The sequence below is a fragment of the Macaca fascicularis genome, chromosome 1 (assembly GCF_037993035.2).
Source record: "Macaca fascicularis isolate 582-1 chromosome 1, T2T-MFA8v1.1".
In the NCBI taxonomy this organism is placed as follows: Eukaryota; Metazoa; Chordata; class Mammalia; order Primates; family Cercopithecidae; genus Macaca; species Macaca fascicularis.
The window spans coordinates 39,063,793-39,090,421 of record NC_088375.1 but is presented as its reverse complement, the minus strand read 5'-3'; the positions used below and the strand labels follow the sequence as shown (position 1 = coordinate 39,090,421).

The 26,629-nt window shown below is 42.7% G+C and overlaps 1 protein-coding gene across 10 annotated transcripts in view; it reads right to left on the bottom strand.

The window, feature by feature from the left end:
- CACNA1E (calcium voltage-gated channel subunit alpha1 E) overlaps positions 1–26,629 on the bottom strand; it is a 497,363-nt gene that overhangs the window by 220,357 nt on the left and 250,377 nt on the right. For all 10 annotated transcript variants that reach the window (XM_065534002.2, XM_065534247.2, XM_065534152.2 and 7 more), the window contains 3 exons: positions 11,133–11,236; positions 9,616–9,768; positions 8,069–8,250 (listed from right to left, as the gene is read on the bottom strand). In XM_065534002.2, coding sequence (XP_065390074.1) covers positions 8,069–8,250; positions 9,616–9,768; positions 11,133–11,236 — 439 coding nt within the window. The remainder of the gene's footprint in view (positions 1–8,068; positions 8,251–9,615; positions 9,769–11,132; positions 11,237–26,629) is intronic.

The following is a 26,629-nucleotide window of genomic DNA, read 5'->3' as shown; positions in this document are numbered from 1 at the left end:
TCAGAATCACATGGGAGCTTGCTGAAAATACAGATTCCTTCCTCCCACCTCTAGAGATGCTGGCCCGCCAGATTTAGGGCAGAGCCTGGGAATCTGCAATTACACTAATTGCCCCTGGATGATTCCAAGACAGACCACACTCTGAGGGGCATGAAAAAAAATTGCTCATAAATCTTTGAGTGAATAATGAATTGAGGAACAGTGAATAGAGACCTCTTGGCTTTCCTAGTGTGCCATATACTGGCACTGTGCCATCCCCACCTGGCTGAGATTCTGTCCGCATTTGGATTCCAGAGTGAAAAGTACCTGAAACAGCCATTGAGTCACCAACACACCACCTCCAGCTAATTTCTGCCTCCGAGTCCTAAGGCCTGGAGTTGCCTGAGAACAAAAAGATCATAGCCCAAAGCTGCATGACACATCAGGCACCTGAGGCCTTTGGCCACGGATTAGAAATTAAACCGCATATTAGAGTAAATGAAACAAAAAGGAAAGGAACCCTGAGCCAGCCTAACGGCTCTGCACAGACAAAAGACCAGGAGACTGGCCTGGTTCGTGGTGTGAAATTCAGGCATCAGATCAGGAGGCACACTTAGCACATTTGGAATAAATCCCAAACATGATGGCATCCTGGTTTGACAAATCAAGACAGAAATGCAATGAGTAGGAATAACTTCAGGGTGGAGACAGCTAAGGATGGGAAAATAGTAAGTGTGAGAAAGAAAGAAAACGCCGGTTTCTTCCCAGGGAGGCAGCGGTGTGGAGAAGGCTGTGGACCACAGGCTCCCAGCCCAGCAGACAGAGGCCAAGAAGGCGGCACTGTAGGGTTTGGAGAGGACAAGTATTAACAGGAGAACAGGCTGCCAAAGTCAGCATCAGAAGCTGCAACGTAAGTGTGTTTAAAAAAGAGACAGACACTCTGAGAAGGAAAACAAGATGACAGAGTACAATGCTAGTAAGGTAGGTGGGCGGGCCTGGTGGGTTTCAATCCCCAAATGTTCCCCAAGTTCATATTCTGAATTGAGCTGAAACAGGACCAGACACCCTGGGAGTGGCCTTAGAGAAGGCCCAGCGGTGTGCCGGCGCGCAGAGTCACAGCTTACTCTGCACATGTGCGGCACATGCACACACTCTCTCTCCTTCCACTGGGGGCAGTGCGAGCACCAAATTAGAAATCAGAACATTTGGTTTCAAAACCCACTCCCTACTTCCATGCAGCAAGATAGGTTTCTCAACTTACTCCACAGACTGAATTTGTCCATCAGATTCAAGAGTCACATTTAAAAAAGGGTCCATAATCCACTTACTCTCCTCCCTTTTCACGGTTTCTCCCCCACCTCTTTGCTCCTTATCCAGCTCAAATTTCACGGCTATGTTACAGTCACTCTCTTGATCTTCTCTCATTTTATCGTGCTCACCTGACAAAACTATTCTCGGAAAAGCCAACTCTCCACCTACTTCCTACCTGAGACTCAGTGGCTGAATGTGACCAGAGGAAAACACACCAGGCTCACTGGTCTCACTTGAACTTCATCACAGCTAACTCCAAGTGAGTCCGTAAAGCTGCCCAGCAACCCAATGCATTTACCTATTCCACTTACTCCCTCAGTCTTCTGGGAAACTATGTTATACCTTCTCCTCAAACTTTCAGTATTTTCCTCCTCCCACCCAGTAAGCTGATGACCTTACTTCCTCTTTCATTGAGAAAATAGAAGCAATAGGAAGAGAATTTCTACAAGATTCCAACACCACATCTACCCACGTACCAGCCTCTGCAGCCACTTGTTCTTCCTCTACTCCTAGTACTATGAATGGATGATTAGAGCTCCTATCTAAGCCAAGCCCTACACCTGTGGTCTAGACCTTCCCACACCACACGCACACCTGTTCAAGGAAATCCCTCCCCCAATTATCCTCCCTCTCCTTCATCAACAATAATTTTTATCTCAAATGGATCATTCCCATCAGCATGTAAGTGGTATTTCTTCCATGCTGTTTCCATTGCTCTCTGAAATCCTTCCCACTCCACTCAAACTGCTCCTGGCATTCAGTGGTTCTTAGCCTTCCACTTCCCTGACCCATCTGAAGCATTTGATTCAAATGAGCAAAGCATATAGGTAAGAGTTTTTGAAAGAGTAAATATGAATGTGAATTCAAGAGAATCTGTGGATGTGATTTATACAAATCACCAAGAAATTATTAGCAAGATACTGAACAATCATATGATAGGAAAAAACGCTTCTTCAGAGAACTGACTTGATCATCCTGTACTTCCTCACTCTGCAGTGCGCCCTTCACTTGGCCCCAGGACACCAAGTTTCTGATTTTCCTCTCACCTCCCTACTGCTCCTTCTCAGTCTTCTTTGCTGATAATCATTTTTCTCTTCACCTTAACATCAGAACTCAGTCCTGGAATCTCCTCTCTTCCCTGTCTATATTCACTTCCTTGATGGTTTCGGCCAGTCTCAATACTTTACCATCTATACAGTGAAAACTCCCAAATTTGTATCTCCTGCCAAGCCTTCTACCCTGAACTCATTTATTCACCTCCTTCCCTATACTACCATATCAAATGAGCATGGCAAATTTAGCACATCCAAACTCAATTCTCCTCTTCCTCCCAACATACTTTACCTGTGTTCTTCCCCAAGCTTAGTTAACGGCCACTCCATTCTTCTTGCTGCTTTCTCCCAAACTCATATTCAATCTATCGAAGAATCCCATGAGCTCAACTTAAAAATATATGCAGAAGCCAACCATTTTTCACATCCTCCACTGCTACCTCCCTGGCCCAAGCCTCTATCATTTGTTTTAGATCCTTGCAATAACCTTGATTTGACTCCCTGTTTCTACTTTTGCTCTATCAAAGCAGGTGGAGTGATCCTTTTTCAAACACAAGTCAGGTCACACCACTCCTTTCCTCAAAACCCTCCACTGCTTTCCCATCTCACTCAGAGTAAAAACCAGAGTCTGTATAATGGCTTTCAGGGCTCCACATGATCTGACTGACTGTTCCATCTCCTACTTTCTGCCTTACTCACTGCAATCCAACCCACTGTGCTCTTTGCTGTTCTTCAAATACACCCAGCCTGTCCCCATCTCAGGATCTCTGCACTTGCTGGCCCAGCTATCTGGGACTCAGGACACTCTTCCCCCAGATAACCACATGGCCCACTCTCTCACCCACTTCGAGTCTTTGTTCAAATGCCACCTTCTCAACGTGGCCCTCCTGACATCTCCATTTAAAATTGCAACCAACTTCTCCCTTTCCCCACATTTTTTTTCTCCACAGCACCTATGACTATCTGATATACCATATGTTTTCCTTATGTTCTATATGCATTTTCCCACTAGAATATAAATTCCATGAGGGCAGGGACTTTCCTATGTTTTACTCTCTACTGTATCACCAGCATCCAGAACAGTATCTGGCACGTTATCGCCACTTAACAAATGTTTGCTGAATGAATAATGAGTTAGTGAACGAATCTACACTTATGTATTAATGTAAACAGAGGGGAAAAGACTTTACTATGAGTTCAGGAAATAGTTTCCCTCTCCCTCTACTCTCTCCTCTCCATGAAAAGCCTGACAAGCAAAGTGTTCTGCCAGTTAAGAGGAAGTTATCATAGCTCCTCACTAAGCACACACACCTTACCTCCCAGCCGTCATGGGAAAAAGAACAGTAACTTCCAAGATCCACTTACCAATCCCTCTATGGATAAGTAACAGATGAACACATACTAGTATCCGATTCCAAGTATCACCTGTATTACAGGATCCCAGACTCATGTAAGGACATAGGAATAGGGCAGTCCAGATGGGATTGTGAGAAAAAAAGAAACCAGTCTATTCCAGAGCATGACTGATCCTGGATACCGATTACAATTACAATAACACTTACAGTGTCTACAATACCTGTCACAATTACAGTGTCTACAAATTTTATGAACTATACACCTGATCCTAGGTCAGCTGGTTCATCTTATCACCCTAGCACCATAAGATAATCATAGACTCCTGCCACCCATTGTCAAATTAGTTTTGAGTAGTTCTACTACAATGTGGAGGAGGTGGTAGGAAAAGACTGAAGCAAAGATGGAAGCCACGTTCCCTAGTCTCATGGATCTCAGAACCCAAAGCATTCTCTGCAGATACCACAAAATCAGAGGAACTCCATAAAGAGAATGGTAGTTTTTCATCAACTGCGAGATGGATGTTATGCCTCACCATGCTGATAGATGACACATACAGCAAAATCTCAATGAGACAGAAGGTGAATAGCTGTTAACCATTTAATAAATCCTGACTATATGCAGCTGTGAAAAGGCAACTTAAAGGAGAGCCACAGTCATTGTTGATAGGCCAAAAGATTTCTAAGGCGTTGGGAAGACTCTCAGAAAGCACCCAGACTTTAAGTTGCCTCTTCTTACCAAAAGCCAATGAAGTCCATAAAAACCCCTTCCATCATAGCAGCTTGGAGCATCTTAAGTAGTCACAACAGATGTGGCAAGCATACCTGCAAAGCTGCAGAAACAGTACACCTCCAAGAAATTTCTGCCTCTACATGAGTTTATCAACAGTAAGAAGAGAAATAAATCGAACTACAGAAATACAAATGAAACATACTAAACTTTAAGAGCAAAGATGTGAGTAACTGCAGACAGGGACTGGGAACCTCTGCAATCTGGGAATTAGTCCTGATACAATAAAAGAGCTAACGGAATCAGCAGATACCATAAAACTAGAATGACAAAGAGAAATAAGACTCAGATCAGAATCAGAAGAAAGTCACTTCTCTCAGCCACTTCCAGCACAGGTGAAGAGGGTTAGCGAGCCACAGTAACATTTGTTGAATGAAGAGCATTGATCAGAAGGAGAACACATTGTACTGTGGAAGACATACTTATCAGGTTAGGAGAAATAAGTAAAGAAGAGAGTTTGCAAGTCTCGAGGAGACCTTTGGGAGAGACAGTGCAAACAGGTAGCAACAGCCAGAACTGTAGACAGTTTTGCATTCCTTCCGCCAGAGGAGGGAGGGAAGCCAAGAATATAGTTGGAGTCTGACCAAGCAGTTGACATTTGGATAGAGACTAAATGAAGCACAGGTGACTCCAGGTTGCCCTGACAATGGGAACCCTCCCCCTTACAATTCATTATAATGAGAAAAGCCACATGCAAATGAAGTTAATAGTAATCAATGGCAGAGCAACACAAGGTCATAGGGAGGCATCTAGGAAGAGTCTGTGGTACAGAAAAGGGATGCAAACATGAGGGAAGCATTTACATTGGTTAACAAGGTTGAACTGAGCCCACATGCCTGAGAGCTTCTTCCTACTGGGTAAACCTGAAGATTCTCCTACTGGTTTGGATGTTAACTAACAAGAATAAATCTTACATGTTTGTCGCACCACTAAATAGAAGGTGCATCGGGCTGGGAAACAGGGGATCCCCCTCTCTTAGTGCTCTGCATGAACAAATCCAGCAGCTGGGTGAACCGGGCCTTCCCAGAATGAGGAGTGGTAGAAAGGAAAATCAATAGTTATATTTATATTTGCATCTTATTGGTGGTGGTTGTGGTAATGCTTAGTGAGTCATTTTTCTATATGCAGAAACACACACACATATATGTATACATGTGTTTATAATACTAAGTTGACTAGTCATTCATAGTTAACTTCATGGTATGCAACCAGTGTATATAAGAGTGTGTGTGTGTGTGTGTGTGTGTGAAGGAACAGTCCAAACAGGTAGCAGACAGTCCAAACAGGTAGACAGTCTTTGGGTGACAGTACCCCTAGCCCTAAATCCAGCCATCAGAATATCAGGAGGCCTTCAGTAAACTCAAGTTCAATGAATCACAGGCTGGAAGTCAGAGTATGTGAGTCTGTGGGCCCTGGACACCCATGCAATACAAGGTTTCAGAGCATCTGCAACTTGATCTCCTCTCCTCCCTCCTTCACTCCTTAGTGAGCAAAACTAGAGAGAGGAGCAAGATCTCTGCCTGTGTTTAACTTCTAAACCTATAGTTGACAGGTAACTGGAGAGACATAGAGATTTGAAGAGAGCACTATGATAGCAGGAATCATGGCACTTTTTCCTCCCCATTTCCCTAGTGCCTAGAACAGTGCTTGGCATGTAATAGATGCTCAGTTAATAAACAGTGAAAGAATGAAGGAATGAATAAAGAAACTAATGAAGAAAAAATAATGAGTGGTTCTTCAGCTGAGATCCTGCTCCTCTCAGTACCATCTGAATCTTGGCTAAAGTGGACCAACAATCACGCCTGTATCCTCAAATGCAACACTTCTCCTTTCAGGCTTTCAATGCATTTATCACATCACTTAGGTGAGTCTACACATATAATTGAAATGCATCACTCTCAAAGCCCTACAAGTGACACCAGCCACTACAGGGCCAGTGCTGCAATTCCTACAGGCGCCTGGCTAATTTGAATGGCACGGCCTCAAGACAACCTTTACATCTCAAATGAGGAGTGACTGCACTCATCAACCTTGCCTCCCTCCGCTCCTTCCTGCTGCCTCCCACAGCTGGTGAGAACTGCAGAGTGTCCTCCGGGGTTTTCTGGGTCACACTTCATCCCTGGGCTTGCTGGGTGTAAGTTGGTCCTCGGGACTTCTTCACTGCCCTTAAGAGCTTTAGCATAATAGCCTGTGACTCTTTTCTGCAAAGTTTCAGTCCTGCCTTGCTCATCCTATATGGGAATGGATCCAGGTTAGCAATGGACCTCTACTAAGTACTTTCTTGTACAGGCCTTACACAATCCTTGCTCTTTGGTCATTATAGTCTAGTCGAGTTTCTTCTGAGACAGCATTTCCTTTCCCTCCACTGTAAATTATATCCAAAGCTCTTTCTAAAGGGTGCTTTGTATATGCCACCTTATTTTCCACCTAATAAGTTTTATAGAGACAGAATCAGGCTAAAAAGATCTAGAGAAGAACTGAAGGAAACAGAGGGCACCTTAAGGTAAAGGCAGGTTGTGGGAGCGTACATAAGAGGCGTGATCATTCCAAAGTTACTGTCTTGGAATGGGCTGGTTAAATGCAGGTAAGGGTACAGCCCTTCAAAAGCACCTGCCCACATGGCTTTACCCACCTAGGATCCATGTACATCAAACCACATACCTCAACTCACTCTCATTTTTGAGCATAGAGTCTGCACCAAGCCTTTGATAAGTCGTTAAAATTAGATTCTGGAAGATGGAAGAGACTTCATGATCACCCTATCTACCTTCTGTCCCCATGCAGGAATCCCCAACATCCCTGACAGGCAGTTAGATCAACTCAGAACCTTCCAAATATGTCTGATCACATGAATCCCCAGGGCACTTGAAAAATGCACAGCTCACTAGCTTACAAAGTTATACAAAATCAGAATCTCCAGAGAAGGGGCCTGTGAATCTGAATTTTCAACAAGCATCCCTGGTGAATCTCACAATTAAGCATGCTTTTTATGTGCATGTAATGCAGCAGTTCTTGACAGTGGCTACCTACGAGAGTCAGATAGGAAGCTTTTTAGAAAAGCCAATGACTTTTCTAAAATCACCTTCACCCCTAAATATTCCCACTTAATTGGTTTGGGATGGAGCCCAGTTGGTATAAGTTTTTTTCTTTTCTTTTTGTTCTTTTCCAGTACATTCTCCCAGATCCTGAGGGGGGTGATAAAATTTTTTAAGCTTCCAGCTAATTCTACTGGGCAGCCAGTATTATACATTATTAGTACCCTTCACTATAGCCCACCATCATGTCCAACCAACATATTCTATAACTATTAAGTTGATCTGACTTAACTAATTTGTTCACCTATCCAACCTAGGATGTAATTTCCTAATCGTATTAAGAAGCTGTGTACTTGTACTTAGCAAGAGGCCAGACAAGAGAGAATTATGAACTGCTAAGGCTTGTCCCAGTTGAGTCTTCACCTCCCGCTCCAATACACCTATATCCACAGCCCTCCCTGTCCCTGGACTAGCCAGGCCAAACAACCCCAGAAACCTCCATCCAGGGTTCTTCCCTCCTCCTTCCCGGTCCCCACCAGCTCTACTCACATTGTACAGCACGGTGGTCCACCCTTCCATGGTGATGCACTGGAAGACAGTCAGCACAGCAAAAAGGATGTTATCAAACTGGGTGATCCCATCATTGGGGCCGATCCAGTCCTTGCATTCATAACCAGCTGGGCAGCCCTGCACGCCACACGGGTGAGGGGGGTCAAATCCTTCTAGAATACCTGCAGATATGTTTGGAGGGTGGGGGATAAATCACATGGTGTTTCACATGAACTGGAAATGACCTCAGGAGGCCACAGGTAAGCAATTCCATTCCCCATGGAAAGAGGTCTGCCCTTTTTTGTCTCAGGCTCCCTCTCCTCCCTGGCCTCTCTGCACCTCCCAGCTCACATACCATGTGTTCAACCCAATGTTTCCCATTCTCTTGAAAATGGAGCCTCTCCTCCGCATGGTCCCCTACTCTGCAAGCTTCATCGTCTACCCTCACCTGCAGTACCACAGGAATTAGAAGGACTGAATCACATGGCACACTTTGAGGAAAAGGCAAAGTCAAGTATTTTAGCTTCAGACTCCAGGATGAGCCCTGAGTTCTTCCGGGTTTCTTGGGGACAGTTATAAACTACGGTCATTTTAGGGGGTTTTAGCTCTTTGTCCAGCATGGATTCCTGGCTTTGAATAAAAGATTAAAACAAAAAATAGAAATCCAAGGTGGAAGGTGTTCTTTGAAGGTTCTTTTCATAAAAAGCATGGTACTTATTTGGGATTCTTCAGCCTGCCTCCCATCTCCTTTCCTCCTAGGATACTCAACTCAACTTGAAAAGAACAAATGAAATACAAAGATATGAGAATTCGGGGTTGTGTACCCTAACAATCTCCCAAGCACACTTGCAAACCAAGCTCAGAGCACTCTCAGTTCATCCACACCATGTGTGGGTCAAAACAGAGAGCGAGAAGATGGTGAGAAGGATCATGAAGGGAAAATGTCTCCACAGATCCGGAGGGACCCAACTCTGATTCTGGACTCCTAGATCTCACCAGCCTGTGGGCCAGAGAGGCCACTATAGAAAAAGTACTTATTTATTCGGTCAGAGGCTGCTGTATAAAGAATCAAGGGGTATTGATTCAGATATTCAGAGAGGTGGTACTTTATTTTTTTGTAGAGAGACGGAGAGATGGGGACAGAGAGACACTAGTTTTCCAGGCTGGCCTCAAACTCCTGGGCTTCAACAATCCTCTTGCCTAAGCCTCCAGGGAGTAGCTGGAACTACAGGTGTGTGCTACTATGCCTGGCTCAGACAGATGGCTTTTGAAGTTCATTCTCATGGCCCCTGACTATGGGATAGGGGAGCCGAGACCATCTATTTGAAATCTTCCAACTATGTATTTGCCTTGCAATATTAATGTCAAGTCAGGATCTCTAGTCTCAGTTGGCTGTGCCTCAAAAGGCTGCTGACTAGAAACTTCTGATTCTAATTCCAGGGTCAGAATAGGACACACTTTTCCAATGAGCCTCCAAGTGCCCTGAAATTACCCCAGTTAACAGAGGGGAGAAGGGAAAAGGAGAAGACAGAGAAGAATGACCCTACCTGAATTGTTCATGAAGCATGCTCGATGTAACTTCCCACTGTAGAACTCCAAGCCAATAATAGCAAACATCAGGATGGCAAAGAAGAGCAGAAGGCCAATCTGCAGAAGAGGTACCATGGCCTTCATGATGGACTTCAACACAATCTGCAGGCCTAGAAGGAAGGACAGAGAATGACCAATGCAGCCGTCCCTCAGCACCATCTGATAGGGCAGAATTAGTTTCATTCCCTCATTGGTTTCATCCATGCTGCCTTCTGTCTCTGATAGATTAAATTTATTAGAATGTGAACCTTTCCTAAAGGAAATTAGACCCAGCTCTGCTAGGCTGTAAATCCTTCAAGAGCTGGGACAAAGTTAATCTTCCCATTCACTGTATCTCAGACCCAATTCTCTCAGTCCTTATTGGGGAAGCACAATTAGTACAAGTACTATTCAGAAAATGACATATCCTTTGACCCACACATTGTACTTCTAGGATTCTAGCCAAGAAAACACTCAGAGATTTGAATAAAGATTTAAGTAAAAAGGTGTTTGTTGCAGCACATTTATAGTTGGAGAAAAACTGGAAATTGCCTATTTTTATTTTTTATGTCATCCAGCAACATAAAACATTAAAACGGCTAAATAAATCACAACACATATAAGAATTTTTTTGCTTTGAGACAGAGTGTTGGTCTGTCACCAAGGCTGGAGCACAGTGGCATGATCTTGGCTCACTGCAGCCTCGGCCTCCCAGGCCCAAGTGATCCTACCACCTCAGCTTCCTGAGTAGCTGGGACTATAGGAGTGAGCCGCCATGCTCCGCTAATTTTTATTACTTTTTTGTATTTTTTTGTGGAGATGGGGTTTCACCATGTTCCCCAGGCTGGTCTTGAACTCCTCCTGAACTCAAGCTATCCGCCCACCTCAGCCTCCCAAAGTGTTGGGGATACAGGCATGAGCCGCCATGCTCAGCTAATTTTTTATCTATTTATTTTATTTTATTTTTTGTGGAGATGGGGTTTCACCATGTTGCCCAGGCTGGTCTCGAACTCCTCCTGAACTCAAGCAATCCACCCACCTCAGCCTCCCAAGAGCTGGGATTACAGGTGTGAGCCACTGCACCCAGCCAAGAATTTTTAAGGTTAGGAAAATAAAATACTTATTTCAGGATATAAAACTACAATATACATAATGATTTCAATTACATTAAAATGCACAGGGGAAAATGAAAAATATTGAAATTTTAACAGAAGTGATTTTTGAGTGACAGGATAAAGAGCACTTTTCTCTTTTGTTGTTTTCTTTACTTTCCACATTTTTCTGTTAAGATTTTCTATTATCTTTTATATTTGCGAAAAGTTAAATTTAAAGTAAAATGTTATGCCAGATTGCTCCATCTCCACTATTTATTGCCACTGAGGCTTCCTCCCAGGAGGAATATTGTTTGTTTATCCCAAATTCCCGTAGACCTGGATCCAGCTGAGGACACATCAAGAAAGTTCTTAGCAGAGCAGAAAGAATGGCAGATGCTCACTAGGTATCCCTGACACGAGCTTCAAGGGCCGCAGGACACGCACAGCCCGGAGGGTCCTCAGGTCCACGTGAGTGTTGAAGTGGGTTCCCGCAGTGGCCAGGATGCTGCAGACAGAGACACAGAAGGGTCAAGGTTACCAGTCTGGCTTTCCCCTCTTGTTCCATGCAGGAAGCGGGGCTGAGGCAAGCTCAGCCTGGAAAGCACACAGCGCTGACGCCAGCTGTATGTGGGTGCACCTGAGCTTGGGTGAATCACCAGTGGCTCCAAGTGGAATTAAATTTAGCCATCTGGGTTTCACTTTGCAAAGAAGGAAAACTTATCATACCAGAACCCTAGTTCCAAATCCCAAGCAAAACACAAGGTCCACAACATCTGTCCCATTCCTGTCCCCAAACCTTGTCCCCTTTCTCCACTCTGCCCTGCTTCAACTTCTTCCCCTCTTTCCAACCCAACAGGTCCTTGTATTTTTTTATTTCAAAATTGTCTTAGGTTCCCCTGCCTATCTCCTTCAGGAAATTTCTCTGGATTAACTCCAGTAAAAGAGTAACTCACTCATCTCTACTTTGACACTTAGAATTTTTTTTTTAATGGAGTCTTGCTCTGTTGCCCAGGCTGGAGTGCACTGGCGCGATCTCGGCTCGCTGCAAGCTCCGCCTCCCAGGTTTGTGCCATTCTCCTGCCTCAGCCTCCCGAGTAGCTGGGACACTTAGAATTTTTACCAAACAAATAAATTACACTGGAGAAGAATTTCAATGGTCTTCACATAGTATCAAGTATTTTTATAATTGCACAAAACCACTCTTTGACCCTAATCAGATTTCACCATCTCTATTTTTCCACGTTCCACAGCCATATCCAGAAACACACACACACACAAATCCATAATTCTATTAGATTGTGTGCACCAAGGAGACAACTTATTTCCTATAATCTCATGGCATTGCAGGGACTTTGGAGAGACAAGGACATATATGTATTTATGAAAGACACAGCAGAAGAATAAGAGCAGAAGAACTGAGTTTAAGTCTGACTCAATCTGTTGAGAATGGGGTGACTCAACACAAGTCTATCAACCTCGATGAACCCCACTTCTATCATCTCTAAAATGAGGGTGTATTGTGGTCTACTTATAAAAATAAAATGACATGGTATTTAATATTAAGAGTGTTCTATAAACTGTAATGTACACACAGACATGTGGCTAATGCAAAGTTTACTAATATTAATAAAATCTTAATTTAAAACTTGCTCATTTTATTCTTCTTTCTGTGAAGAATGAAAGGGAGCTTCTCCCTCATAATCCCTCCAGAACAATCTCAGCTACCCAGAACCATCAGGAAATGAGGCATTCAGAAAACTGGGTTCCTCTACAGTCAAAGGGTGGCAAGAATGGCTTGCTTTGTTTATTTCTGACGGAACCTCTCTGAAATAGTTCAAGTATTAAATAAGGTACCTGAAGTGCCTTCAATATTTGACATGTCTTCAATCTCAGAAAAAGAACTGTATGGAAAGTGCATGCCCTATGGCCCTCGGAAGCAGACGTACCATCATAAGGTACAAATCATACAGACCAGGACAACAGAATCGCAAGCAGTAACCAACACAATTAGTGCTGCCAACAGCCAAGCGGACAGCTTCATGTGCTGGCACGCTTCCCCAGACTCCAAGTATCCGGGAGCTGCCTGTAGAGCATCATTAGGAAGTAAAGAGGGATCCTACATGGGGTGAAGGTTAAACAACCAGTAGAGATTCCGGTCAGCTTTAAGATTCTCTGAGTCTACGTTCATACTACCTAAAAATAAGAAGCAGAAAGAAATCCTACTCATAAAGAATCTCAAGAGCTAGACAAGGTTTCTGAATCTTCCCCATCTCTCCTGAGTCACACTTCCATGCCATCATCAGAAACAGGGGTACTTGGGGGAGTGGAGTCTTCCACACTCCTTTTGACTATCTTCCAAGGCCAAAGACATTAAGGAGCGGGTCATATAATCTCTAATAAGTAGGGAAGGACTAAAAACAAAAAAGAACAAGGAGAAACATGGAAAATAGAAGTGAAAACTATGACAGAAATAGAAAAAGAGAAAGAGGAGAGAGATAAAGAGAAAGGATAGGTGGGGAGATAGAGAACCACAAAAAAAAAAAAAAAAAAAAAGAGAGATCATTGTTTGCCTGGTTCTTGTAATAAAGGTAAGGTGCACAGCACAGTCTCCTGTGCTGCCCAGGTGGGAGACTCTCCTTTCACGATGATGTCTTTCAAACACAGTATGCAGAATATGAGTTAGAAATTAGACTTGTTTCCTAGGATACTCAGATACACATGAGACACTCTTTTCATATCATAAACAGCCCTGTTGGAAATGAAAATTTCCTCTCCAATCCTGAGTTTAACAGTTATGTTTCAGAACATGGTGATAGAGGCAGAAAGATAAAATTAAAAAGCAAAGAAGGCTCAAATGTAGAGGGGGAAAATGGTAGAGGGAAAGAATGAGATGACAGAAGAGTGAGTAGTAAAAGAAAATGTAGGGATATAAACAAGAAAGGAAATAAATAAGAACCGGGGGAAGACGCAAATGTCAGAGAAATGGGAAAGAGAACAAAAGCAAAGAGAGAAGGAAAAAGATGGCATTTGTTGCAGGGGTCTCACACAGCCAGCCATGAGGTATGCACATGTCACCAAGTTGGTCCCTGGCTGAAACTACCTGCTCCCCAAACTGTCCAAACCATACTGCAGCCAGGGCCATGCAGCCTGTGGTCTCGTGCTGTCTTGGCCCTCAAAATTTTCTTTTCTCTCCTCCAGTGCAGGAGGGCTACCAACTAGGTCTTTAATTGATGCACATTGGCCACTGGCTGCTTCCTAACTCCCACTGTTCCAGTACTCCTTGAGGCAGAACTGACAGCTGGCTCCCCTGTTCACCTGTTAGAAAGTAGGGACAATGGGATTCTTTTTTTTTTTTTTTTTTTTTTTTTTTGAGACAGAGTCTTGCTCTGTCATCCAGGCTGGAGTGCAATGGCTCAATCTTGGCTCACTGCAACCTCTGTTTCCCGAGTTCAAGCGATTCTCTTGCCTCAGCCTCCTAAGTAGCTGGGATTACAGGCACCTGCCACCACACCTGGCTGATTTTTGTATTTTTAGTAGAGACAGAGTTTCACCATGCTGTCCAGGCTGGTCTCGAACTCCTGATCTCTTGATCTGCCCGCCTTGGCCTCCCAAAGTGCTGGAATTACAGGTATGAGCCACCACGCCCGGCCAACAATGGGATTCTCAGAGCAAAAAGACAATTAAGGAAAAGAGCCCTATTCTGTGCTCCCATAACACGTCCACCTCCATCACTGCCCTAATCACATCCTAGATAAATTCTGTTTTCTAATCTGTCTCTCCCACTAAATCTGAAACACCTCTAATGGAGGCACCATTTTAGTCATCTCTACCCCCAAAACCTAGCCCAGTGACTGGCAAGTAAGAGGCACTCAGTAAAGGCTTGATGAATTGAATTTGAATTGCACTGATGAAATTAATAAATTTGTTGAGACAGAGGTCAAAAGGAGAGAACATCAAGGAAATCCTAAAACTTACTGTGAGAAGGATAGGGTAGCAAGCTGGGATAGTATTCAAACATACATGTGTTTGAGTACATAGGAGAATACTGGGAATCTATCCTCAAGCATTTAAGAGTCAAATGAGGATCTTCTAATATTCTTTTTTAAAAATTTTAAGTTCCAAGGTACATGTGCAGCATGTGCAGTTTTGTTACATAGGTAAATGTGTGCCATGGTGGTTTGCTGCACCTATCAACCCATGACCTAGGTATTAAGCCCAGCATGCATTAGTTATTTCTCCTGATGCTCTCCCTCCCCCTCTCCCCACCCCATACCCCTGAGAAGCCACAGTGTGTGTTTTCCCCTCCCTGTGTCCACGTGTTCTCATCATTCAGCTCCCACTTATGAGTGAGAAAGTGCAGTGTTTGGATTTCTGTTCTTGTGTTAGTTTGCTGAGGATAATGGCTTCCAGTTCCATCCATGTCCCTGCAAAGGACATGATCTCATTCCTTTTTTTGGTTGCATGGTATTCCATGGTGTATATGTACCACATCTTCTTTATCCAGTCTATCATTGATGGGCATTTGGGTTGATTCCACATCTTTGCTTTTGCGAATAGTGCTGCAATGAACATACGTGTGCATGTATCTTGATAATAGAATGATATATATTCCTTTGGGTATATACCCAATAATGGGATTGCTGGGTCAAATAGTATTTCTGGTTCTAGATCTTTGAGGAATCACCACATTGTCTTCCACAATGGTTGAACTAATTTACATTCCCACCAACAGTGTAAAAGCGTTCCTATTTCTCTGCATCTGTTGTTTCCTGACTTTTTAATAATCACCATTCTGACTGGTGTTGAGATGGCAATATTCTTGAAAGACTTACTGAGGACTGGACAGATCCTGTTCTGTGGGATCTTCCCAGTTCTCAGTAAGAGAGCTAGAGAGACAGAGGAAAGAATGGAAACTCAGAAGTTAAAGACTTGCCTCCCGCAAAGCTTAAGTTTTGAGGTACATACAGCTAAGCAAAACTATGGGCCTTATAAGTACCAGGGCTTAATCAGGAGTCTACTGGAAAAGTAAAGAGTAGAAAACAGCCTTTGACTCTCAGTCTAGTGGAAGTAGACAGACACATAAAAGAAATAATTATAACACACCATGAAGCATTATAACAGAGTTGTTTACAAAGTGCTATGAGAATGGGAAACACCACAGTGACAAATGCAGGGTGCTTGCTGTCTGTTAGCATTTTCAAATGGTATGTCATTAAATCTTCAAAATTTTCCTCATATTGCTATTGTCTCCATCTCATAAAAGAGCAAGGCAAAGCTTAGAAAAAATTAAATTGCTAATAAATGGCAAGACCAGGAATTAAAGTCAGTTCTCTTCTGATGTCAAAACCAGTCCTTTCCCCACTCTGCCATTACGCTGTGCAATGTTTGCCTGGCGCTGGGCAGATTCACTGTTCCTTAGTCCAGTGTGTTGCTAAAAATACCAAGGTCACAGTTTTGGTCCCCAAACGGGCAAGTGAGCATTCTTCCCTTCATTCTAAGGCCACAAATCACCAAGTGCCACAGATCACTTGCCATGTCTCTCTCTCAGGACCAGGCTCCATGCACCTCTCCTAATTACTACGTACAAAAGCAGCTTAATGGCAGGTGATGATTGCCGCAATATTTCTGTACACACACATGCACACACACACACACACACACACCACAAAATCAGAGTGGGGCCACTGAGAACAACTCCAATTTTGAGTTAATAAAAGCCTAAGCTCTCCGCTGTCCCAAGAGGCATATGTCTGTGCTCCTCAAGGGCAGAAGTGTATTTTCCATTTCTTTTGTCACTACAGGCACACAGCCTGATGGAAAGCTTTGTACACAGAGGGATGCTTAATGCCCACTTTGCTCCCACAACAGAGGACAGTTGGAGAGTGCACTCAGCCCTCTGACCACCACCAGCACAGGTATCATGTTCGGCACACAGTCAAGTTCAGTAACTATTTCGTGTTAGAGATCATGGCTCAGCCCTACCTTGAATGTTTTTACTTTTAGGTGTCAGCAAGTAGGAAGAGAATGGAGATTGATACAATCCTGATGACGCAGCACAAGTCTTTCCCGTTGTGGCCATACTGCAGTGGCACAGCAGAATACAAGACAGAGGTAATGCTCTGGGCAATAAGAACCAAATCATCTCTCCCCAAATTAGTCACCCAAAGAATTCTCCAACCTTGCATTCCCTTTGACCTTGGGGTTCTTTCCTAGCCTCCTTGTCAATCCAGGTCTATAATCTCTTTTCACAGGCATATTCCACTGTGCAAATCCATGCCCGAAAATACCCTGAAACAGTGGTCATAGGTTCAGGGTTGCCAGCTAAAATGCAGGACACCCAGTTAAGTTCAAATTTCAGATTAGTGCAATATTTGTATAATGCATGGAATATTCATTGTTTATCTGAAATCTAAAATTCAAATTTAACTGGATGTCTTATATTTTTATTTGCTAAATCTGACAGTTACACTTAAGTAGTGATCAGCAAAGACCAGATAAAGAGCTCTCTTCTTAGTCATTGCCCCAGCCCTAGACAAAATTTCCAAGTTCTCTTCTGAAAGGAGACACAAACCAGAGGTCTTTCACCATTAGGTCCAGGATGTCTCCCAAGCTCCAGAAATTACCCACATCAGTATCAATGGAGAACCTTAAGTTTTTGAAAGACAGGCTCTTCATCAGCACCTGTGAGAAAAGGCTAACAGTAGGCAAAGGATGTGAGATGTTTAACCAGCCCATGTGATGAGGAGGCCATGAGGAGGCAGCAAGGGACCTAATACAAGCTGAATTCCCAACACAAAGTTGAGTCAGAATATCATTCCCATGGGTAGTTGACATAAATGAGTTGCTGTGTCTATTCAAAAACATTCCATAAGTGGTTGATTCCTTTATCTGTCATTCCACTTTACCTGTCATGTCCCTTCCTTTAAATCTCCTGGATTCACTTCTCACTCTCCAGCCTCCTTCCTACCTGGAATGCTTCTCCTTTGCCTTCTCTCCCCTGCCTAAACAATTTGATTCAGACCTCACGGCCCAGATGACATTCTACTTCCTCCTTGGAAAAGGTCTACAACCAAAAGCTACTTGAACTAGGATTCTGAGAAAGGGGTAATGCACACGCTTTCCGGTCCCACTGGCTGGTTTCAAATCCCAGTTCCATCACCTATACTAGCTGTCAGGCCTTTTGCAATTGCCACACTGAGCTACAGTTTTCTTACCTGGAAAAAAGGGATAGTGCCTTCCTAAGAAAGTTAAAACAAGGATTAAAAAAAAATAATGCTTGTAAAGTTCTGCACGTAGTGCTGATATACCATGGAGTTTCCTGGTCATAAACAACAGAAACAGATTTTAACTGTCTTAAACTGCAGACCCATCAGCTCCATCCCTCCAAAAATGTATACTGAGAAGATACCAAGAATTCACAGAATTGAGGGGATATTGGAAGACCAGGCTGGGAAAAAAGGAAAGCAGAAACCTTGTTGGGGCAGGGATATCCAGGTCCTAACTGAGAAATCTGTGATTGTTACCTGTTATGGAATAAGGGACTTTGCAGATGGGATTAAGGATCTGGTGGTGGAAAGAATAGCCTGGATTATCCAGGTGGACCCGAGGCACAATCACAGGTGCCCTTACAAGAAAAAGGCAAAAGATTGACTACAGAGAGAGAAGGCAATGTAAGGACAGAAGCGAGTTATTCTCCATCTGTCTCTGAAGATGGAGGAAGGGCCAAAGAACACAAGAATGAAGCTCTAGAAGCTGTGAGAGGCAAAGAAATGAACTCTCTCTCCTAAAGCCTCTGGGGAGGAGAGATGGGAAGCATGACCCTGGATTTTAGCCTAGCAAAAGTGATTTTAGACTTCTGTCTTCCAGAACTGTAAGAAAATACACGTGTGTTGCTTTAAGCCACCAAATTTGTGGTCATTTGTTACAGCAGCTATAGGAAACTAATACACTTGGCAAAGGTCAGAGATTCTGGGAAATCTGATTCTTAGGCCACCGTGGCTATTGGTATGAATATAAACATCAACTGTCTTGGTGTTGCAGCATCATCAGCTTAAGAGTAAAGTCAGAAGAAGCACATGGTCAAGCTTAAGTCCCCCTGCACCCAAATCCCCTACCACTTCCAAGGTGAGCAAGACTCCCCCCAGGAACACACAAAATAAGATTTTCCCAAAAGGGAAAGCAGGGGCCACTGAGGAAGCTGAATGAAGAAAAACTTAAAAAAAAAAATGTCTACTACAGTTTGGCCCACAGAAAATAATCAGGTGTTGCAGAGGAAAAAGAGAAATAATATATCAGTTTTCTTATCTATAAAATGAAATGATCAGATAAAGGGACCTCTCAGACCCTTCCTGGCTCTAACTCTGTGAGCCAACACCTACCCCGATGGTGTTATGCTTCTGTAGCTCACACCAATCTCCCTTCCTCTCAACATCCGGAGAGCTGCTCTATGTTTAACTCCCAATTACATACAGTTCTTATATCTTAGAACATGGGTCTGACCGTTAATGAGTCAGATCCTCGCAACTCAGTTCAAAACCTGCTCCTTGATGGCAGAAACCATCTTTCACATTTCCACACACTATGGCTCCTTCTGGAACAATATGCAACAGTAATGCTCTAGAAATGCCCTTCACTCAAGGAGAAGTGGGTGTTGATACATTTCCAGTTGCAGCAGATTAGTTGGACTCATCCACAGATGCATCCACGGAGCTGTGACTGGGCCCATGACACCTAATAATTGGATATCCAAATTGAAGTGGGTGTAGCCACATGTGTAAGTAATTATGATCTATCAAAAATCTACTGAATTACACATGATGTTTTGCTCTCCATTTCTTTTAAATAAATTGCTAGAAGTGTGATTTCATTTGGGAATCAATTTCTGGAGACTTTACTTCATTTTATTTTTTAAAAAGTCCCTGTGTATTAAACTATTCACATAGAGATAAGCCAAAGAAAATCAACTTGACCAAAATATATCTGAGGGAAGAGGACGAGGGTGGGAAAGGTGTAAAAGATGTCAAGCCCAGCCCGGATGTCTGTAAGCTGCCTCTTCCTCCCCACCTACTCTGCTGGGACCCCTTGATGGCATCAGGCTTAGCTCCATCCCACAGCCCAGGACTCACTCTACAATCGAGATACTTACTGACCTTGTGCCACCAACAGGCCCTGGCATTACAGTAGAGAACAAGATGGTGATCATGGCTGTCCTCACAATACTTAATGAAAGAGACATACACTAAATAGGTCTCAATTATGGTAAGTGGAAGGTCAGGGAAGGAAGCTTCACTGTGGAAGTAGCAGGTGAGCTCAAAGGTGAAGCTGGAGTAGGTCGGAGGAAACAATGTGGGAAGGGCACCCCAGATGCAGAAAAAGGCCTGCACAGAAGGTCTTGAGGCACAAAGGAAACAAGCATATCTGAAAAACTGAAACAAAGTCGGTGTGACCGAAACCTAATGAATCAGGGGAGAGTAGACAGTAAGGAGTCCAAAGAGGGCCAGGCACAGTGGCTCACGCCTGTAATCCCAGCACTTATGGAGGCCAAGTTGGAGGAATTGCTTGGGCCCAGGAGTTCAAGGCCAGCCTGGACAACATGACGAGAACCTATCTCTACAACTCTCTATACAAAAATAAATAAAAATAAGCTGGACATGGTGGCATGTGTCTGTAGCCCCTGCTACTTGGGAGGCTGAGGTGGGAGAATCACTCAACCGCAGGAGAAAGAGGCTGCAGTGAATCGCAATCATGCCACTGCACTCCAGCCTGGGCAGCCGAGTGAGACTGTCTCAAAAATGAATGAATGAATGAATCAATCAATCAATGAAAAACAGTCTGGAGAGACTGGGAAATGTCACAGAAGGAAAACTTTTTAGGCTGTGTTAAGGTTTTGGACCAAGCCCGGCAGTGTTCAAAGAACTCCAGGCTTAAATTTGCCGATGGAACACCAGGTTAACCACACTGTTACTCTGAGCTCAAAATAATTTTCCTGATTAACCATTGGTCTTTTACCTTCTCTCCAAGCCCCAGCCCCAGTTGCTATAACTGGGTGTTTCCCTTGGTTTTTGTACCTGAACTAATGCCACTTTCTCTAGCCCCATAGGCCATTCCTGGGGCGGCTGCTGTTGGCTGCCTTCTCTGCAGCAGCCTTCCCCAACAACATGCATGCTGGGGAGGCCAGGCAGCTCTCCAGACTCCCCTGCGGGTGAATCTAGATTCGTGTAAGCAAATCATCCACCGTCCTGGGTAGTGACTGGTTTAGGAATGAGCAGGTAAACAGGTAATGAAACTCAGGCCCCTGAGTTAGAACAGAAAATACGCTTTGGGCTTCAATTGACCTATGTTCTAGAACAAAGGTAAAAGCATATAAAGTGGTGATTTTCAAGCTTTTTTGATCATAGCCAACATTAAGCAATATATTTTACATCATAAGCCAGGATGTATATATATATATATATACACATACATAAAATTACAATGTTTCATAAAGCAATACTCTATTTGTGTGATGTACTCATATTTTCTCTTCAATTCTTCCTTAGTTAAGGTTAATGCTGGTTTTAATCAACTAAATTAATTTCATGACCCTCCAATGGAGCTGATCCACAGTTTGAAAAACCGACCTCTGTAGAACACAAGGCAGACCAATATGAATGGCTGCTTTAATAGCACCATGCAGCTTCTTGATGTTATCCTAGAATGATGAAACAGTTTGCCTTGAAAGGTTTTGCTGTGCTTTTCCAAGAACCACAAACACAGCATTCTAGAAGGGAATCTGTTCCTTCTTATGCTACCTAAAGCAACAACATCTTGCTGCCCTCCAGAATGGACAGTCTTAAAGCTTTCTCTCTCTCTCTCCCCTTCCCCCACCGGCCCTTTCACACACGCTTCAAAACTGGCATGGGGCAGTGACCTGTTTCTGATTTGTTTTTGACTGGTTGGTTGGAGTTTCTTTTGTAGTTGTCCATTTGTTTGTTTGTTTCATGGCTTGGTGGTGTATATTGCTCAGTACATACGGCTCTGAGTTAATTTATGGCCAAACTGGAGCACGGACTTTCTTCTAAGACCACAGACAATATATAACAGCTAAGAAGCCCTGATATTTCTTAAGAGGATGAGAAGGGGAGTAGAGTCACCTTGCCCTCTCCAAGAGAGATCTGGGCCATTTCTAGGAGGGAATAAAGAGTATTGTGTTTAACAAAAGTAAGGCAACCCCTTCTGGAATTTAAAATGGCATTCCTAATTAAATTTCAGAAAAATCCTAGTAGGTATGGTTTCAATATATGCCTTTTGATAAGAATAAAAATCATGGCCTAAAATTCCTCTCTTTCCTTCCCCACCAAAAGAAAGCTCAACAATCAAAACCACCACACTAAGAAGAGGTTGTACTGATGTTTGGGGACAGACAATTGGTGGTGAGGAGCTGCCTTATGCACGGTAGTAGTATATTTAGCAGCATCCCTGGCCTCTAACCACTAGATACCAGTGGCAACCCCTCCTGCCAACCCCCTCCCACCTCACCCAGCAATGACAACCAACAATGTCTCCAGATATTGTCAAAAGTCCTCTGGAAAGCAAAAATCACCCCTAGTTGAGAACCACTGCTATAGGGGAACCTCTCAGATAGAGGTTCCTTCAAACTGATAAATGCTTAATAGCCTCATCAAAGGCAACAGCATATGTTTCACATTAGTCCCTATTCACACTGGGAGAAAACACACATAGCTCCTTTTTCTGCTTTCTTCTTGAAACACCTCCTCAGAGCATGAAGCTTGGCCCCAACATGTCTCCAAAGGGAGCCTTCATCTCACCTTAACCTCAAGAAGAGGTTCCCCAAAGGATGCCAGATGAAGAATACAGAAATAAAGAGTTTTGTTTGCTTAACCTCAGTATAATAGAAACAAAGGTCAAGTTCCTACCAATGGTCCTGGGTTTCCTTCTCTTTTCTGAGAAAGTCCCTGATTATGCACTCAGACACAGCTAGGAGAAACGCCAAGAGATGGAGAAAAACTCTGTCATTTAGACCCAGATGATGATGACAGAAAGAAAAAGAAAAATTCCTTATTGTTGTTTCACAGTTTACATAGCCCTATTCCATACAGGTACCACTATCCCAATTTTATAAGTTTGAGAATTAAGGTTCAGAGAGAGAAACTAGCTAGCCCCAGGTCACTGAGATAATACATAATCAAGCTGAGACTCAAACCCAGAAATTTAGATTCCAAATTTGGAATGCTTTCAAAAGCTACGAAAGATAATGGCTAACAGCAAGTAATATATCCCAAAGGCACATATATTTGACAAATACATTCTCTAGGACAACCAGAGTTGCCTCTCTGCAGAGCTTTATGGTGTCCTATGATTGCAGCATCATATGAATGTTACCAAAACTGTGCTTCAGAGAGTTGGCAAAGGAAAATTGCTGAAGAGGGAAATCCCACATTATAAGAAATCATCTACATAAATACATGTTCTTTGAGTTGTTTTTCTAGTTGTGGTGAGGGATTTCTGTTGATCTACCACCCACACACTTTCTCTCCGCAGGTACCCCCTAGGACCAGGAACAAGCAGTTGTGAGATGGCTAGTCAGGGATAGAGCAGGACACAGCTGAAGACCAGGATCCAGCTAATTATCCATGTGGGAGCCACACCCCCAAAAGTGGCCTTGTTACAAGATGCACTAATGAACTCTAGTATCCAAGTTCCATGATTAGCTATGTAATCCAACACTGCCCACAAAGAATGTACACCTATTGTTTTTACTACCAGTCCCTCCTCTTCCTCTGACAACAATACTTCATCCCTAAGGTCTTTCCAAAAATTACAATGCTCTTACATGACACTGATGGCCACAGTTAACAGGATCAGGGGCAGGAAGTTCCTTCCCTGGATGTTTGAAGTTAGGACCAACAGAGTTTGGTTGATCTCTTCTGAAGCAGCTGAAGCCATAAGCAAAAAGGCTCCAGAGCTGTTGCTATCCATGTTTTCTCTTCCAGAAGAAAACTGGCTACAGTGAGACAGAAGAATAAAGCCAATCTTACAGGGCCAAGAGGGAACGAAAAGAGGAAGGAATTCTGGTGGACCTGGAGCCCTATTCCTGCGGTTCCCAAGGCCTATTTTCTAATTCTGCCTGCAGTGTGGCAGTTCTGTGAAACGTCATTTCCCTGAAAAGCCCCTCCTTGCTCAAACTAGTCCAAGTTAGGTTTCTGTCACTCACAATAACCCACTTGCCTATTCTATTTAGCTAATACCATCTAGATAAGAAACCAAAGTGAAAGATGGTATAACTGGCATGGCCAGACTTATAAGAGCCTCAAAGGACAGGCTGACTCTCTTCTTATGGGTAAATGCACCCAGTAACTTAAGGTGATGCCAATGCTCACTGACCATTCCAAAAATCCTAGGGCCCTTAAAAATTTTTATGCTAAATCTACTCTGCCTGTGCTCTATAAATGGAACAGCAAAGCCTAGGTGACAGCACATCTCTTTACAGCATGGTTTCCCGAATATTTTAAGCCCACTGTTGAGACCTGCTCAGGGAAAAAATATATATATATATTCCTTTCAAAATATTACAGCTCATTGACAGTGTACCAAGAGCGCTGATGGAAACAAAGATTAATGTGGTTTTCATACCTGCTAACACAATATCCACTCTGCAGTCCATGGATCAAGAAGTAATTTCGACTTTCAAGTCATACTATTTAAGAAATAACATCTCAGAGGACTACAGCTGCCATAGATCGTGATTCCTCTGATGAATCTGGTCACAGTCAATTGGAAACCTTCTGGAAAGGACTCACCATTCTGCACGCCATTAAGAACATTCATGATTCATAGGAAGAGGAGAAAAGACCAACATAAACAAGAATTTGGAAGAAGTTGATTCCAACTCTTATGTATGACTTTGGAGAGTTGAAGACTTCAGTGGAGGAAGTAACTGAAGATGTGGTAGGAATAGCAAGAGAACTAGAATCAGAAGTGGAGCCTGAAGATGTGACTAAATTGCTGCAATCTCATAAAACTTTCACAGTAGGAATTGCTTCTTATTGAATAAGCAAAGAAAGTAGTTTCTTGAGACAAAATCTACTCCTGCTGAAAATGCTGTGAACATTGTTAAAATGACAACAAAGGATTTATAATATTACATGAAATTAGTTGATAAAGCAGCAGCAGAGTTTGAGAGGACTGACTCCAATTTTGAAAGAAATTCTACTGTGAGACAAATGCTATAAACCAGTATCACAAGCAACAGAAAAATATTTCATGACAGGAAGAGTCAACGGATACAGCAAAGTTTGTTCTTGTCTTATTTTAAGAAATTTCCACAGCCACTCCATCCTTTAGCAACCAGCACCCTGATCTGTCAGCAGCTATTAACATCCAGGTAAGATCTACCAGGAACAAAAAGATTACAATTCGCTGAAGGCTTAGATGATCATGAGCATTTCTTAGCAATAAAGTATTTTTAAGATATGTACATTGTTTTTCACATGCTACTGCACACTTAACAGACTACACTGTATGTATAAGTTGCACTATAGTGTAAACATAAATCTTATATGCACTGGAAAACCAAAGAATTCATGTTACTTTCTAGAGATACTTGTTTCATTGCAGTGGTCTGGAGTCAAACAACCATTCTCTGAGGTATCCTTGTACATGAAAAACAAGGAAAATCCCAAAACTATGTACCTGGCATGGAGCCAGTATACCAATTAGAGAGTGTGTAAGCTTTTTTCTTGATGTCATCTTAGCAAGTGTCTTAATCCCTAAGACATTGAAATGATGCTTTCTCTTCCCCTTCTGGAAGACTGAAAAATTTACTCATTCATGATCCTTGAGCAAGCCAGAGTCCTCTTCTCATGACATCAAACACCGACAAGTGTGGGTTAACACTGAGTGGAAAGCTGGCCAAAGAAATCTTTCAAAGTATGAGGAAAAGGGAAACCCAGGCAATAAAACTCTACTTTCTCATAGTGTTGTGTGGTATTGGGGTACAGAGGCCCTTTTTGGGGCAGTCTGGGAAATATCTGGTTTAAGGAATCTGTTTGAATTTATAAAAACCTCAAATAACTCTTTCAGACAAATCACAGATCTGTAAATTTTAGACAAAAATATATATTTTTTCCATTGTTCTACTTTCCTAGTTCTGCCTATGATGCCTGAAAAATTGATTTGCATGACAGGCATATGCCACCCGCCTCCTAGGATGACAAGTATTTAAAAGAAAATACCCAGACAATTCCCCATACTTGCATAGAAGACAAACCTACAATTACAGTGCTTGATGAAGAGGCAACCATAAAGTTTTATAAAATATCAACTGTCTGTCAAGCCTCAAAATGAATGAGAGCTATTTGTCAGGGAAAACAAAATGCTTTTTATTTTAGAGTTATTAAGTCAAAATTCATTCTAGTACTTCTGAGTCATATCACATCCCATACCATCTATTTGGAGTACAATAAAATATAAGCAATTTTAATAATTAAAAAGAATTGTGCCTATATACAGGAACTGTTTGTTGCCCAAATATATTTGATAGAGATATTCAAGCACGAAGTAAGTGCTCTTAATTGTACTTTCATTGTGAACACATAAAATGCTGAGTTGTTAGAGGAATCAAGAGGTTACTCTCACAACAGGGAAACTAAGTGGCATGGCCATTTTCTCAGAGAGGAATTTAAAAGAACACCTTTTTCTAGTTATTAGGAACAACAGAGAGATGTCTGCCTCTCACAGAAGTGCTGACACCCAGTGTCCAAGTTTAACTTGAGGGCAAAAATCTTTCTCTTCAACTCTGAAGTTATTTTTACCTTGCCAGCTATGCAAATTAACTCATGACCTCTGAAAATGAAAGAAACGAGGCTAAGACCAAGTTAAGATGTTATGAAAATACTGT